Source organism: Poromitra crassiceps (genome assembly GCF_964638095.1).
Source record: "Poromitra crassiceps genome assembly, chromosome: 15".
In the NCBI taxonomy this organism is placed as follows: Eukaryota; Metazoa; Chordata; class Actinopteri; order Beryciformes; family Melamphaidae; genus Poromitra; species Poromitra crassiceps.
In genome coordinates, this window is record NC_139634.1 from 36,999,939 (window position 1) to 37,016,645 (window position 16,707).

General features: G+C 43.6%; 2 protein-coding genes across 4 annotated transcripts; both read left to right on the plus strand.

Annotated features, from left to right (window-relative positions):
• Window positions 1–262: 262 nt before the first annotated feature.
• Window positions 263–13,511, plus strand: LOC310790530 (uncharacterized protein). 3 transcript variants are annotated; one of them, XM_083652225.1, is made up of 5 exons: window positions 263–383; window positions 882–988; window positions 4,645–4,717; window positions 10,816–10,888; window positions 10,973–13,511. In XM_083652225.1, exons 4-5 carry the CDS (start codon window positions 10,871–10,873, stop codon window positions 12,068–12,070), a joined length of 1,116 nt encoding a protein of 371 aa, XP_083508351.1. In that variant the 5' UTR covers window positions 263–383; window positions 882–988; window positions 4,645–4,717; window positions 10,816–10,870; the 3' UTR covers window positions 12,071–13,511. The 3 variants fall into 3 exon arrangements, with proteins under 3 accessions (XP_083508351.1, XP_083508350.1, XP_083508352.1); XM_083652224.1 differs by lacking the exons at window positions 263–383; window positions 882–988 and adding an exon at window positions 1,153–1,170; XM_083652226.1 differs by lacking the exons at window positions 263–383; window positions 882–988; window positions 4,645–4,717 and adding an exon at window positions 6,923–6,940.
• An 891-nt stretch (window positions 13,512–14,402) lies between these two features.
• On the plus strand, window positions 14,403–16,633 carry LOC310790201 (snRNA-activating protein complex subunit 1-like; the record flags this gene model as incomplete). Its single annotated transcript, XM_083651877.1, has 2 exons — window positions 14,403–15,126; window positions 16,287–16,633. 2 exons carry the CDS (start codon window positions 14,403–14,405, stop codon window positions 16,631–16,633), a joined length of 1,071 nt encoding a protein of 356 aa, XP_083508003.1.
• Window positions 16,634–16,707: the final 74 nt, after the last annotated feature.

The window sequence follows — 16,707 nt, forward strand, 5'->3', positions numbered from 1 at the left end:
ACAGTGATAACCTGTCGGTCTCGTCACTCTAGCTGTCTGGCGCAGCTGAGCCGTGACGTGCTCTACACGCAGCCAGTGAGTGTTGCCGCAGCACAGAGCACGGAGTAAAACCGGAGATCAGCCGCAAAGCAACGCAATGCAACCAGTGGAATGCCGGCGTCAGTGCGCAGAGAGCGCTACAGCGCTACCGAGTGGTCATCTTCGTTTAACATTCTTTCTTTACATCTCTTTTGTTAGAGAAGTCAGTGCTGGCTAACCGAACTGAACAGCTCGGAAAAAAGAGTTTAGAACTTGAAAATCGATTTAATCGAAGTAACCTGAAGTTGACAAGGAGCTGCAACTTCGCCCAGGGATCATTAGGAACATAAACATCGGATATCCCGGTGAGTTGGGGTTGTAGCTCAATGTTCCTTAACATGTTTAGGCCTTTAAAACCTGTCGGGATAACTTGAAAATGATGAGATGATTCATGAACATGTGAAAGTGTGCTATGAGTCGTGTGCAATTGCTTATCTGATGTACTGTGTGTGTTATGCTTGATGCCATTCGACTTGCAGCCTAGCTAGCTGCCACATGTGGTGTTGTTAATGTGTTAAGGCTGACATCACTTATCATGCACTAGCTTCATGTCAAATATATATGGAGCCTGATAATATCTATATGTTGAACTGTATAATGATCTGCACTGAAGAATGTATATAATTATTTTTTTGAAATGTTTATATTTAATTCACATTTGTTCTACTGTGAGACTGAGTTGAATTGATACACTACAAGTTATGAGTTATTGAAAAAAGAGAAGACATTGTGGGAAAGATATAATAGATTCAATGGACATTTGTGATGATGGACTGAATAGTAACTGTCCTGCACTTGTGTAGGCTGTTTTTTTGGAGAGCTACGTCTACGTTGGAACTGTGAATCGCCATCCACTGCCCCATCCACCGCCAACCTCCACCCAAGTCAACGAAAATGGATTGAGACAAAGGTACACGGATTGTTTCCACTTTGTCATTATGGTTATAGCTATGAAGGTCACTGAATCCACTGGGGGCCTATGTCTGACTGACTTATGTGACAGCTTCCCCTTTAAGACTCTTATCAGACCCATGCAGACTTGAGGAGTACGCCCCTTACAAACTTCCTCAGTCTGCTGTCACAAGTCCCGTGGTAGGTTGATATCTTCCAAGCTCCTCGACATTTATTGTATATAGGCCTATATTCTTATTTTTGTATACAACTTTATTTTAAGTGTGAAATGTACTTACCAAGCTGCCGTTCATCACTTTGCCGATTGTTATCGTAATGCAATGTGCTTGTTGACGATCTGTTTAGTTGCTGCTGGCTTTTTATTTCCTCGTTCTTTGGTTTTACTGTAGTTCCTGCTTCTGCTTGGCTGTGGTACTGTGTGCCTGCGACGGTCTTAATTCATGTCATTGTTATCGCCTGGTCAACGCGATTTTGGATGTCAAACACCGCAGATTTTACTCGGTTACACATGTGAGAATTATTTCAATTGTTGGGTCTAAAATAAAGAGCCTGGTCTCCTACCTGCTCTATTTGTAAAGCGCCTTGGGATAACTCTTGTAGGTGAGTGGCCATTCTGGAGTATGTCAGCCTGGCTGGCAGTATGTATGTATGTATGTATGTATGTATGTATGTATGTATGTATGTATGTATGTAACATACATACATACATACATACATACATACATAAATAAAATTACCACAATTTACATTGCTCAAAGCCTCACAGAAAATGAGAACATGTATTTATTATCCTGTGTGCGTGCGCGCACACACAAGCTGTTTAACACTTACAGTAATACATAGACACACATACTACCCATAGGATTTCAGATGTATGGGCAGCTCAAGGGAGTTAGGGGTTTTCAAATTGTGAGCATCTTGTAAAAACACTCACCTATCACCACGGAGCCCACGGTTCCTACAGACACAATTGGCCGTGTCCGTGTCTGCAGGTGGGAAGCTGGTGGGCTCTGAGTTCTGGTAGCTGCACTAGTGCCTCCTCTGGTTGGTCGGGGCACCTGTTTTGGGGGAGGGAAACACCTCGCTGTCGGGTGAAAACAAGCGGCCCGCACATCTATCGGAGGAAGCGTGTGCTAGTCTGCAACTCAGAGGCAGGGGGGGTAGAGCAACAACCGGGACAGCAGGGGGAATTGGCCAAGTACAATTGGGGAGAAAATGGTCTACAACTTGTCCGAATTTAATGCATCATTGTGAATCGGTTCATAAAGAAGAGGAAGAGCCCACTTGTGTCATTTTGTGTAGAAACATCTTTGTCCGACCTGCTCTTACCATACCTGCTCTTAATTAGGTAGGCTAGTGTTGGAGATTAAAAGAAGTATTTTCAACTTGCTTAAACATGTAACCTCTGCCACTCTGCTAAACTGAATGCTGTACTGCACTGTGACCTATGTCCTATATGTATATTGTACAGCCTGTGCCAGAATGGAACATTCATGTGTGTCTCTGCAAAAATGAGACGACCTCAAACTATGCGAACGGGTGTTCACTTGTCAGTTTTAGAATGAGGAAGTCCCCTTCGGCAGTTACAGTTAACAGCTCTAACAGCCACAGGGTATATACGTTCAAACCGTCTTTAGGGTGTGATGAGAACATGCGTACGTGCAGTTTCCCATAGCAGGAACTGGGAGGACCAGTTCTTCATGTTGCTTCTTGTGTAATCACTAGTCTGTAAGTGAATAAAAGGCTGAGCACGGAGAGTAAAGACCAGAAGTGTCTTGAAGTCATGCAGAGGTGCAGCTCAGACACTCTCTCCTTGTTAACAAGTAAAACTGAAACTCGAGTCTCTGTCATCTTTGATCACTGAGTTGATTGGTCTGTGTAAATAACAGCGTGGGGTTTTCCTTTGAAATACCCCACAGCTAGTTTCTGAATTACAGAGAGTTATGCTGTTATACTGAGATTTGCTGTAGGTGCACTATGGTTGATCAGTGAAGTGCATGATGTGTGAGTGGGGGGAGGGAGGGGTTGGGGTATAATGGGGTGAACGGGCACTGCACTAGTGTTGTTTAAATGTGTCCGTTTTTCATTTGGGGTTTAATTATTTGTCTATGAAATCCTCCACACTTATTCTTCTTCTTTATTAGAGCCTTGCTGTTCTGGAATAGTATATTTACAATCTTAATGAATGCATAGCACTATTCCTACGATAAATTGTATTGAACAGTCGTCAATAAAAAAGAAAAAGAAAAACATAGACCCGCTCATTTCCCCAGCAACCGTCTATATACGCCCTAGCGACCACCTGGAAACACCCTAGCAACCAGTTAGTACACCCTCGCAACCGTCTAGAGATGTCCTAGCTACATGCAGATTGGGCTGTATTTACTGGCTCGAAGGGCAGGGGTGTTGCAAGGGGGGTGGGGCGTCGCGAGGACAGAAAGCACAATTCAATTCTCTTCAGGAAATTTAGCATAATAGTTATTGTGCTTGCTGAGAGCAAGGCACAATCTATGAAGTCCTCCATACTTATATGTTGAACTAATGGTGGTGCTATAACAGCACTCTTTACGTTTTGGTCCATAACTTTTGAGCCGTAGGGTCCACAATCAACATTAATTTTTCCCTGGATTCCTTGGGTCCTTCCGCATCTACTGATATAGGCCATGCCCATTTCCGTCTGACTGGATTTTCCGCCATTTTGATTTCTTTTTTCAAAACATTTTTTTTTTTGCAATCTCTCCTTTTAAATTTTGTCCAATCTCCACCAAACCAAGACACACATCATGGGTGGACTGTCCTGCACAAAAGTGATTTTGCGGTTTTTGGAAAGACTGCACCGCTGTGATATAATCGACTTCCAAAGTTCTGTGTGGGCCTATTTCACAAAAATCGCCATAACTCCGGAACGCATTGTCCGATCCTAACTAAACTTGGTACAGGTGTGCAGGGATGTACTCTGAACTGATTAAAAACAGTTTTGTCATTTCACCTATAGGGGGCGCTATAGCAACATGAAGTACCTGTAGCTCACAAACCATAATAGCAACTGTTCCCAAATTGGGTCCATATGTTCATAGATTACTGTTCTACTCTGCCCTAAAAGATTACACCAATTGACCACACGGTGGTGCTATAACTGCCCTTTTTACATTTTGGTCCATAACTTTGGAACCGTAGCTTCTTTAAATTAAAATTATTTTTTCCCTGGTTTCCTTGGCTCACCCACTTTACCTCATTGCTGTGATCTAAAAAAAATACACACATTGACCTGATGGTGGTGCTATAATGGCCCTCTTTAGGTTTTGGTCCATAACATTTGGACTGTATTCCTTGGCTCCACCCGCTTCTACTCCCACCCATTTCCCGCCCATAACTGCTTCGTACACCATAGCAACCATCTACAAACATCCTAGTGAACAGCCGGAAATACCCTAGCAACCAGTTAGTACATCCTTTCAGCTGCCTAGAGACGTCCTAGTTACACATTGCTGATTGGGGCTGCATATACTGGATCCAGGGCGGGGTCGAGGGCAGCAAGCACAATTACAATTTCGTCAGGAAATTTAGCATATTCTAGTTAATATATTATTAGTAGTATTGCTGTTTTTGTGGGTGTTCCCTGCCTTACCGTATGTCTCTGTTTGATGATGTCAGAGCTGATTGGTGGGAAGAGAGACATCTGTCAGAGGAGGAGAGGAACATTTTTGGAATGAATCCTTCAGAAGAGGTGAGTAAAAAATCACAGTTTTATCACTGATGTTGCAACACACACACACCTACACACACACACACACACACACACATACACACACACACACACACACACACACACACACTGTCCTGATTCTTTCTTACCTTTCTCTATGGAAACAGAGACACACCAGCGGACCCAGATGTCACCGCTGTCAGCAGTGTGACAAAACATTCACAAGACTTCACAACTTACAGCAACATCAGAGAGTTCACTCAGGGGAGAGACCTTACTCCTGTCAGCAGTGTGGGAAATCTTTCAGACACTCAAGTCAACTAACAAGACACAAACACATTCACACTGGAGAGAAGCCCTTCCACTGTGACCAATGTGGGAGCAGTTTCAGTGACTCAAGTACCCTAACAAGACACAAGCGCATTCACACTGGAGAGAAGCCCTTCCACTGTGACCAATGTGGAAGCAGTTTCAGTCGGTCAAGTCACCTAACAACACACAAACGCATTCACACTGGAGATAAGCCCTTCCACTGTGACCAATGTGGGAGCAGTTTCAGTAACACAAGTGCCCTAACAAGTCACAAACGCATTCACACTGGAGAGAAGCCCTTCCACTGTGACCAATGTGGGAGCAGTTTCAGTGACTCAAGTACCCTAACAAGACACAAGCGCATTCACACTGGAGAGAAGCCCTTCCACTGTGACCAATGTGGAAGCAGTTTCAGTCGGTCAAGTCACCTAACAACACACAAACGCATTCACACTGGAGATAAGCCCTTCCACTGTGACCAATGTGGAAGCAGTTTCAGTCAGTCAAATCACCTAACAACACACAAACGCATTCACACTGGAGATAAGCCCTTCCACTGTGACCAATGTGGAAGCAGTTTCAGTCAGTCAAATGACCTAACAACACACAAACGCATTCACAATGGAGATAAGCCCTTCCACTGTGACCAATGTGGGAGCAGTTTCAGTCAGTCAAATACCCTAACAACACACAAATACATTCACACTGGAGAGAAGCCCTTCCACTGTGACCAATGTGGGAGCAGTTTCAGTCGGTCAAGTAGCCTAACAACACACAAACACATTCACACTGGAGAGAAGCCCTTCCACTGTGACCAATGTGGGAGCAGTTTCAGTCGGTCAAGTAGCCTAACAACACACAAACACATTCACACTGGAGAGAAGCCCTTCCACTGTGACCAATGTGGGAGCAGTTTCAGTCGGTCAAGTAGCCTAACAACACACAAGCGCATTCACAATGGAACGGGCTACTGGTGTGTGCGCTGTAAGAGAATGTTCACTCAGTCTGGTAATCTGAAGAAACACCGCTGCATCTAACATGCTGAAGAGCGCCCTCCACTGTCTGCAGCTGGATCCAGCTTCTCTCTGTCCAACCAAAATAAAATAAAAAGTTCAGTCATTTATTTGTTTGTTTCTCAGCCATAAAATCTTGGCATTGGATTGTAGAATGTTAACGTCAATGTCAAAATGTCTTTACAAAGTAAATAATATAGTCTGTATGGAGACCTTTAGAAATAGGTCTTTGAAGTAAATCACAATGGACGAGTGTTCGACTGGAAATTTCTGCCCCTTGCTTTTGAGGTTTTAAGACTTTGGAAAAGACAAGCCTGGATTTGAACCCACAACATCATGATAGGCTGTTGCCAGTGATGGGGAAAGTACTTTAAAACTGTAGTTTACCAAACTACTAGCTACTTCCCAATGGAAAGTAGTTCAACTACATCTTAACTACTCTCAAATTTTAACGTGTCAAATGAAAACTACTACTAAAATTATCACAATCTGAGTCTGGAATATTTTGTTACACAGAGGTACAACTGAACTGACACCGAGTGTGTGTTCACTTTGATCTACTGAAGTAGGCCTACAATCTGACTCACACTCAGGAAAAGGGTTGGTTTATTTTATTTGTACGATATATAGTAATTTACTGTATGTGAGGATAGGGATGGAGAGGGTGTGGCTTTTTTTGTAAAATAGTTTCTAGTTTTTTCCTTTTTGGTTTGAAACGAAAATGGATTGAGACGAAGGTACACGGATTGTTTCCACTTTGTCATTATGGTTATAGATATGAATGTCACTGAATCCACTGGGGGCCTATGTCTGACTGACTTATGTGACAGCTTCCCCTTTAAGACTCTTATCAGACCCATGCAGACTTGAGGAGTACGCCCCTTACAAACTTCCTCAGTCTGCTGTCACAAGTCCCGTGGTAGGTTGATATCTTCCAAGCTCCTCGACATTTATTGTATATAGGCCTATATTCTTATTTTTGTATACAGCTTTATTTTAAGTGTGAAATGTACTTACCAAGCTGCCGTTCATCACTTTGCCGATTGTTATCGTAATGCAATGTGCTTGTTGACGATCTGTTTAGTTGCTGCTGGCTGATTTATTTCCTCGTTCTTTGGTTTTACTGTAGTTCCTGCTTCTGCTTGGCTGTGGTACTGTGTGCCTGCGACGGTCTTAATTCATGTCATTGTTATCGCCTGGTCAACGCGATTTTCGATGTCAAACACCGCAGATTTTACTCCGTTACACATGCGAGAATTATTTCAATTGTTGGGTCTAAAATAAAGAGCCTGGTCTCCTACCTGCTCTATTTGTAAAGCGCCTTGGGATAACTCTTGTAGGTGAGTGGCCATTCTGGAGTATGTATGTATGTATGTATGTATGTATGTATGTATATGTATGTAACATACATACATAAATAAAATTACCACAATTTACATTGCTCAAAACCCTCACAGAAAATGAGAACATCTATTTCTTATCCTGTGTGCGCGTGCACACAAGCTGTTTAACACTTACAGTAATACATAGACACACATACTACCCATAGGATTTCAGATGCATGGACAGCTCAAGGGAGTTAGGGGTTTTCAACTTGTGAGCATCTTGTAAAAACACTCACCTATCACCACGGAGCCCACGGTTCCTACAGACACAATTGGCCGTGTCCGTGTCTGCAGGTGGGAAGCTGGTGGGCTCTGAGTTCTGGTAGCTGCACTAGTGCCTCCTCTGGTTGGTCGGGGCACCTGTTTTGGGGGAGGGAAACACCTCGCTGTCGGGTGAAAACAAGCGGCCCGCACATCTATCGGAGGAAGCGTGTGCTAGTCTGCAACTCAGAGGCAGAGGGGGGTAGAGCAACAACCGGGACAGCAGGGGGAATTGGCCAAGTACAATTGGGGAGAAAATGGTCTACAACTTGTCCGAATTTAATGCATCATTGTGAATCGGTTCATAAAGAAGAGGAAGAGCCCACTTGTGTAATTTTGTGTAGAAACATCTTTGTCCGACCTGCTCTTAATTAGGTAGGCTAGTTTCTGAATTACCGAGAGACCATTTCAAGTGAGTTATGCTGAGATTTGCTGTAGGTGCACTATGGTTGATCAGTGAAGTGCATGATGTGTGACTGGGGGGAGGGAGGGGTTGGGGTATAATGGGGTGAACGGGCACTGCACTAGTGTTGTTTAAATGTGTCCGTTTTTCATTTGGGGTTTAATTATTGTGATGCTGCACAATCTATGAAATCCTCCATACTACTTCTTCTTTATTATATTTGCCAAAATTGTGGTGCGTAATAACTCCCGTAATAACTCACTTCTACTCACATAGGCCGGCCCAGTTTAAAATTATTAATAGATATTATCCAGCTGCAGAAACTTGAAGGAAAAGATTTGGTTTTGAGGTCGACCCCTGTTGTTTTTGTCTTGAAGGACCTGAAAATATCAAACATTTTATATTCCTGTAGAATTGTGCTACAATTTTGGCAGAACTTAAAGAATTGGCTTGGAACCAAAATTGAAGATATCACATCATTTAATGCACATCAAATTCTAATATAGAAAGATAACCTCTCCAAGGAGATAGCTGATATGGTAATAAATATAATAATTATGGGTAAATACCACATTCATTGTTGTAAATTGAAAAATCAGAAACCCTCACTTTTTGTTTAAAAAATGAGCTTAAAAAGTTATTTTTCTTCTCTTGCACTACTGGCTGATTCACATAAGCAAATAAAGATTTATAGTGCTGTGTCACGGCATCTGTTTTTTTCTTTTATCAGTGGAAAAAAGGGTAGATTGGGAAGATTTCTACATATCGGACACTGTAATTATTTTGTTGAATGTGAAAATGTGCCTTAAAGATATTTTTTTCTTTCTTTTTATTTTACTTTAGATAGAGCCTTGCTGTTCTGGAATATGTATATGTTTACAATCTTAATGAATGCATAGTACTATTCCAACGATAAATTGTATTGAACAGTCGTCAATAACAAAAAGAAAAGAAAAACATAGACCCGCTCATTTCCCCCCACAACTACTTTGTACCCCTTAGCAACCGTCTATATACGCCCTAGCGATCACCTGGAAACACCCTAGCAACCAGTTAGTACACCCTCGCAACCGTCTAGAGATGTCCTAGCTACATGCAGATTGGGCTGTATTTATACTGGCTCGAAGGGCAGGGGTGTTGTAAGGAGGGTGGGGCGTCGCGAGGACAGAAAGCACAATTAAATTATCTTTAGGAAATTTAGCAGAATAGTTATTGTGCTTGCTGAGAGCAAGGCAAGATCTATGAAGTCCTCCATACTTTACTGTATGTTGAACTGAAGGTGGTGCTATAACAGCCCTCTTTACGTTTTGGTCCATAGGTTGAGGCCACGTATCGTCATAGACGCTGGTTTAGCTGGCTCAGCCTGGCTGGGGGCATGGTCAGGGTGGGGTAAAAAACCCCATTCTATATCCATTCAGCAAAGTTAGAATTTAGCTGATAGCCCAGCCCAGGCAGACACGATCGGGGATTTAACCACCGCACTAAACGCACATCTGAGCAGACGTCTTGTGTTCTGCTCTAGAACCCCCAAACCTGTAGTTTAGAGCCGCAGCACCGTCTTTTGGTGAGTCAGCCCATGAGATATATGGGCGGTTTTACCCCACTCGCGCGCCAGCCATTTAACATTTTGTGGGCGTTCCCAGACATACGGACTGTCTATATAACTTTTGGTAGGGTCCACAATCAAAATTATTTTTTCCCTGGATTCCTTGGGTCCTTCCGCATCTACTGGTATAGACCACGCCCATTTCCGTCTGACTGCATTTTCTGCCATCTTGATTTTTTTTTTCAAAACGTTTTTTTTTTCCAATCTCTCCTTTAAAATTTTGTCCAATCTCCGCCAAACCAAGACACACATCATGGGTGGACTGGACTGTCCTGCACAAAAGTGATTTCGCGGTTTTTGGAAAGACCGCACCACTGAGATATAACCGACTTTTAAAGTTCTGTGGGTAGGGCCTATTTCACAAAAATCGCCATAACTCCGGAAAGCATCGTCCAATCCGAACCAAACTTGGTACAGGTGTGCAGGGATGTACTCTGAACTGATTAAAAACAGTTTTGTCATTTCGCCTATAGGGGGCGCTATAGCAACATGAAGTACCTGTAGCTCACAAACCATAATAGCGACTGTTCACAAATTGGGTCCATATGTTCATAGATTACTGTTCTACTCTGCCCTAAAATATTACACCAATTGACCACATGGTGGCGCTATAACTGCCCTTTTTACGTTTTGGTCCATAACTTTGGAACCGTAGCTTCTACAATCAAAATTATTTTTTCCCTGGTTTCCTTCGCTCGCCCACTTTTACTCATTGCTGTGATCTAAAAAATTACACTTATTGACCTGATGGTGGCGCTATAACAGCCCTCTTGACGTTTTGGTCCATAACATTTGAACTGTATTCCTTGGCTCGTCCCGTTTCTACTCACATAGGCCCGCCCATAACTGCTTAGTACACCATAGCAACCATCTACAAACGTCCTAGTGAACAGCCGGAAATACCCTAGCAACCAGTTAGTACATCCTTTCAACCGCCTAGAGATGTCCTAGTTACACATTGCTGATTGGGGCTGCATTACTGGATCGAGGGGGGGGGGGGGGGGGGAGTCGAGGGCAGCAAGCACAATTACATTTTCGTCAGGACATTTAGCATTATTCTAGTTAATATATTATTATTAGTATTGCTGTTTTTGTGGGTGTTCCCTGCCTTACCGTATGTCTCTGTTTGATGATGTCAGAGCTGATTGGTGGGAAGAGAGACATCTGTCAGAGGAGGAGAGGAAAGTTTTTGGAATGAATCCTTCAGAAGAGGTGAGTAAAAAATCAATTTTATCACTGATTTTGCAACACACACACACTGTCCTGATTCTTTCTTACCTTTCTCTATGGAAACAGAGAGACACCAGCGGACCCAGATGTCACCGCTGTCAGCAGTGTGACAAAACATTCACAAGACTTCACAACTTACAGCGTCATCAGAGAGTTCACTCAGGGGAGAGACCTTACTCCTCTCAGCAGTGTGGGAAATCTTTCAGAGACTCAAGTGACCTAAGAGCACATCAACGCATCCACACTGGAGAGAAGCCCTTCCACTGTGACCAATGTGGGAGCAGTTTCAGTCTGTTAAGTAACCTAACAAGACACAAACGCATTCACACTGGAGAGAAGCCCTTCCACTGTGACCAATGTGGGAGCAGTTTCAGTCGGTTAAGTAACCTAACAGCACACAAACGCATTCACACTGGAGAGAAGCCCTTCCACTGTGACCAATGTGGAAGCAGTTTCAGTGAGTCAAGTAGCCTAACAACACACAAGCGCATTCACACTGGAGAGAAGCCCTTCCACTGTGACCAATGTGGGAGCAATTTCAGTCGGTCAAGTCTCCTAACAACACACAAACGCATTCACACTGGAGATAAGCCCTTCCACTGTGACCAATGTGGAAGCAGTTTCAGGCAGTCAAGTGGCCTAACAACACACAAACGCATTCACACTGGAGAGAAGCCCTTCCACTGTGACCAATGTGGGAGCAATTTCAGTCGGTCAAGTCACCTAACGACACACAAACGCATTCACACTGGAGAGAAGCCCTTCCACTGTGACCAATGTGGGAGCAGTTTCAGTCGGTTAAGTCACCTAACAACACACAAACGCATTCACACTGGAGAGAAGCCCTTCCACTGTGACCAATGTGGAAGCAGTTTCAGTGAGTCAAGTAGCCTAACAACACACAAGCGCATTCACACTGGAGAGAAGCCCTTCCACTGTGACCAATGTGGGAGCAATTTCAGTCGGTCAAGTCTCCTAACAACACACAAACGCATTCACACTGGAGATAAGCCCTTCCACTGTGACCAATGTGGAAGCAGTTTCAGTCAGTCAAGTAACCTAACAACACACAAACACATTCACAATGGAACGGGCTACTGGTGTGTGCGCTGTAAGAGAATGTTCACTCAGTCTGGTAATCTGAAGAAACACCGCTGCATCTAACGTGCTGAAGAGCGCCCTCCACTGTCTGCAGCTGGATCCAGCTTCTCTCTGTCCAACCAAAATAAAATAAAAAGTTCAGTCATTTATTTGTTTGTTTGTTTCTCAGCCATAAAATCTTGGCATTGGATTGTAGAATGTTAACATCAATGTAAAAATGTCTTTACAAAGTAAATAATATAGTCTGTATGGAGACCTTTAGAAATAGGTCTTTGAAGTAAATCACAATGGACGAGTGTTCGACTGGAAATTTCTGCCCCTTGCTTTTGAGTTTTTAAGACTTTGGAAAAGACAAGCCTGGATTTGAACCCACAACTTAACACATGATGATAGGCTGCTGCCAGTGATGGGGAAACTACTTTAAAACTGTAGTTTACCAAATTACTAGCTACTTCCCAATGGAAAGTAGTTCAACTACTACTCTCAAATTGTAGTTTGTCAAATTTAAAACTACAACTAAAATGATCCCAATCTGAGTCTGGAATCTCACTTTGTTACACGGAGGTACAACTGAACTGACACAAAGTCAGTCTGGTACCCAACCAAAGTGGGTACCAGACTCAAGTAGGCCTACAATCTGACTCACACTCAGGAAGAAGGTTGGTTTCTTTTATTTGTACGATATACCCATGTAATTTACTGTGGGTGAAGTTAGGGATGGAGTGAATGCTCCACCTGGGCCCGTCTTGTCCAACATCTTTCTCTTCTTAAAAAATTACTTATTCTTTCTCAAACTACTTTATAAAGTGCTTCTCTATTCATTCAAAATGTTGGAGCTGTCATAGATTGTGTTGCATCTTGATTTCTCTACTGTTGACAAAATGTGATGTAAGTCGCTTTGGATAAAAGCATCTGCTAAATTATGTAATGTCATGTAATGAGTGTATGAGGGAGGGGGTGTGTTTTTTGTGGTAAAATAAAAATAATAATTTGCAAATGAGAAGACTGAATGAGAAAGAGGTGTGTTGCACAGTGTGTAGAAAAAGGCCTTTCCTTTGACTTATTAGTCTCATTTTGGCCTAGTCTCCTCCATTATTAAGTATACTGGAGATGAGTATGAGTACAAAATGACTTTCCCTGTGTGTAGAAATAGGCCTACAGTAAGTTGTTTAAAGAGTGTAAGGGCTGCAGGGTGCAGACTGCAGACAGACTGTGCAGGTGCAAATGGAGACTTCCTGTTCTTGATGAAATACAGTATACTTAATCTTTTTGAGCTGCATTGACAAGCGGAGTAGTTACAAGAAGCGATGTGTGGTTTAACCACAACAATACGTCTGTTGAACTCTCTCTGAAGCATGCAGTAAACTTGACTTTTGACTGTTTGACATCTGAAGGGTGAACACCCTAAAGCAGGAAGTCTTTATTATGTTAAAAACAGACACCCCAAACTCATACTCACCATTGCTTGTCAGCTAACTGGAATCAGTCTGAGAGGCTATCTTGGGTAGGCTATGGCTCATTTTCCATGGAGAATTTCCTATTCCAAGTGTACTTCTGGTACAGGTCATTTTACTATTTCATTTCTTTTTTTTTCCTTATATTTTTCTATCTCAGTAAGTTTTATAATAAATTATTTTTATATTACAACTTCAATCATCCCAGCCAAATTATTGTGACGGCTCAACTTTTCCCGGGCTTCCGGGGAATCTGAACACGATACCTGCACCTGCTATAATCCAAACATGGATTGATGTGTGGTCCATCACCTGGGACTCAAATGCGACACACGCACACACATAGGACAATACTCTATTTTCGGACGACCGTATGGTTGTTAACATTTCCACACTCACCATTAGACTCTCAAGAGCAACATGGCCCGATCCTGTTCCACTTACTTTGCTCAAAGGGTTTTCTGGGAGAATGAGTTGTTGTGGCAGGTTGCCTCCAATATGGTAGCTAACCGTTACATTAAGCTAGCTGGGTAGCTCTAGTTCCAGTTAAACTGGCAAGCTAGCACACATACTTGTGACTTTGCCTGAGCCCTCAGAGCCCCATCCACGTACTGTAAATTTAACCCCAATCACATTTAGACTCTCCCAACCAATAGACTCGATTCTCATTACAAAAGGGATCTACATAATCCAATTGTACATTTTAGAAGGATACAAGCTAGAGATATCACAGCAAAACAAGAATATTATTAGAATTTGACAGCGATTCTGTAACTACAGCGTCTCAATTCGGGTTTGGGATGGGACGCTGTGATGAGAAACAGGTTCTCGTTTGGCGATTTTGCAACGAGGTTCACCTGCTCTGATTTGGTGATCAATCAGACTTCAGCCCCCTGTGTGAGTTGCAGCTGTAGCATCTGAGGTTTGTTTTGCAGGACAGAATGCCTCGGCCCCTGTTGTTCTTTTGCGAGGCTCTGACAGGAGATGTGGAGGAACTGCTAGGTCGATTCCAGCAGACGGACTCCGTGAGGTACGAGTTGTTTTCAGCCATTTGGAGGGAAATGGCCTTCTCAGATGTGTTCACAGGGATCTGCCAGATGGGTGAAATGAAGAAATTCTGCAGAATTTCCTTGGCTACATCTGTTAAGTACTTCCTTCCGCCTTACAGCTACCAGATTCAAGTAGGAGGCTTGTATTTGATGTACAGTTTCTACCACACCCAACTCGCCCTGCCGCCGGTGAAGATCAGACTCGCCCTGAAGCACTGGGTCCACGTCCAGAAGTTCCTCAGAGACTCAGTGAACTCTCTGCACTATGATGTGGTTTACATATTACAGAAGCTCATTGCTACCAAAGCCATACACTACACTGCCATGCCACACCTTCTCACCTTCCACAAGCAGAGAAAACCCAAGATGGAGCCCGTGCACACGGCGTTTGTTGGAAGGACCACGAGGGTTCAAGACCTCATCTCCGCGGAAACGCTTGGGGAGTTGGCCAACATCCAGAGCCACTACGAGAAGATGAAGGTGGCCATCTTGGAGGAGAACTGCCACATGGCCATGACCCGTCAAGACTTCACCACCCGCCTGTCCAACTGCGCGGTGGAGTTCAGCTCTTGGCAGGAGAAGACTTTCTCAGCTGAGAACCAAGCCGATCGCTCAGGTGCAGAGTTAGTTTGGTATTTTTACATTTTTAATTAGTTTTAATTAGTTTCCAGAGTGGGTTTGCTAATTTCAGTTTAGCTTAAAAATATTTAGTTTCAGACAGTGTCGTTTTTATTTGAGTAGCCTATTAGTTCTAGTTTTTATTATAATACGGGCGGCATTTGTCAATGGCAAGTAACACAACACTTTGTGAAGGAGATTTTACTTAATCATGTAGACATCCCAGCCCCAAGTCCCAAACAACTGACACTGATGTAAAATAGTTCCAAAGGTCAGTCCCATTCATTATCAATTCTGCCCCCTAGTGTCACAAATTCAACATTACAGTGTAACTAACTAACTGTAAGGCCATCCATAGTTCCCACTTTGGTGGGGGACAATAAACATTATGCACCAATGCCACCTCATCCTTGTGGTGTTGACAAATGTACTAAACTAAAGACCTTTTCTCTGATATTTTTACTGTAGTTGTCCCCCGCCAAAGGGGGACTATGGATCAGTCAACGTCTGTCCATTTGTTTGTTATACACTCACACTGTAATGTTGACTTTGTGCATAGTGGGGCACATGTTTATTGTTTACCATTTGCTTGTTTAGTAGGCTACAGAACAGTTTGATTTTTCTTCTTCTAAAGTTTAGTTGTATGTCCGGGGGGGGGGTGTTAGATGATGTCATACCTACATATCCCCCATGAGTACGAACTGTTGGATGATGTCACGACTACATCACTATCTGACTACGTTACTGGACGCTGTTAGGTTGTCATCATTGTTCATTGGGTGGTCGACGGTGATGATGTCATATTTCATGATCATGTCGTCTCTGATGGCCTTACTGATGATGTCACAACGCAGTGTGATGTCATAGTCGGGACCTATAAGGGTGTGCTCTGCAAGTCCTCTGTAGTTAGTCTGTTCATAGACTAACCTCACGGCAACCTTCTGCAACAGTTCCCATCTTTGAACCTTGCAGACCCAGCTATCAAGTGCTACAGCGTTCCTAGTTATCGAGACTTCAGTTTACCAAGTGTGTCTTGGACATTAAGTATCCGCACGTAAATCCACCAGTCTCACAGCAACCAGGGGGGGGGGGGAGATTCACACCTAGTTTTAGTTTTTTGTTTAGATGTATTTAAGTACTGTATATAACCTTGCTCAGGTGACGAGGAAACCCCGATGGAGACGGAGTCCAGCAGCAGGGCCAGGCTCCTGTCCTCCATCAAGGACAAGAGCTACAGCAGCTACCAGGAGGCGTCTAAGTCCCGGAGGCACCGGCAGGCCCACACAGTGGACTCGTTCGGCTCGGGGGGCGAGGGGCACAGCCAGGAGGGAGCGACACTGGGGGGGCGCAGGAGGCCTGTGTCGCTACGGGCCCGCACGTGGAAGAGCTTGGGGGTGCCAGAGGAGGAGGCCACCAGCAACCTCCAGGCTTGGCCCCTGAGTGCCCCGGACCACGACACGGTGCCGCTGCAGAGGACCAACCAGACGGCTCCCTTCATGGGGTGATGATCAGTCATTGGGACAGTCACTGAATTGTAAAATGGTTTAGCGGTGCTCTTTGAAAGGAGCACCATATATGA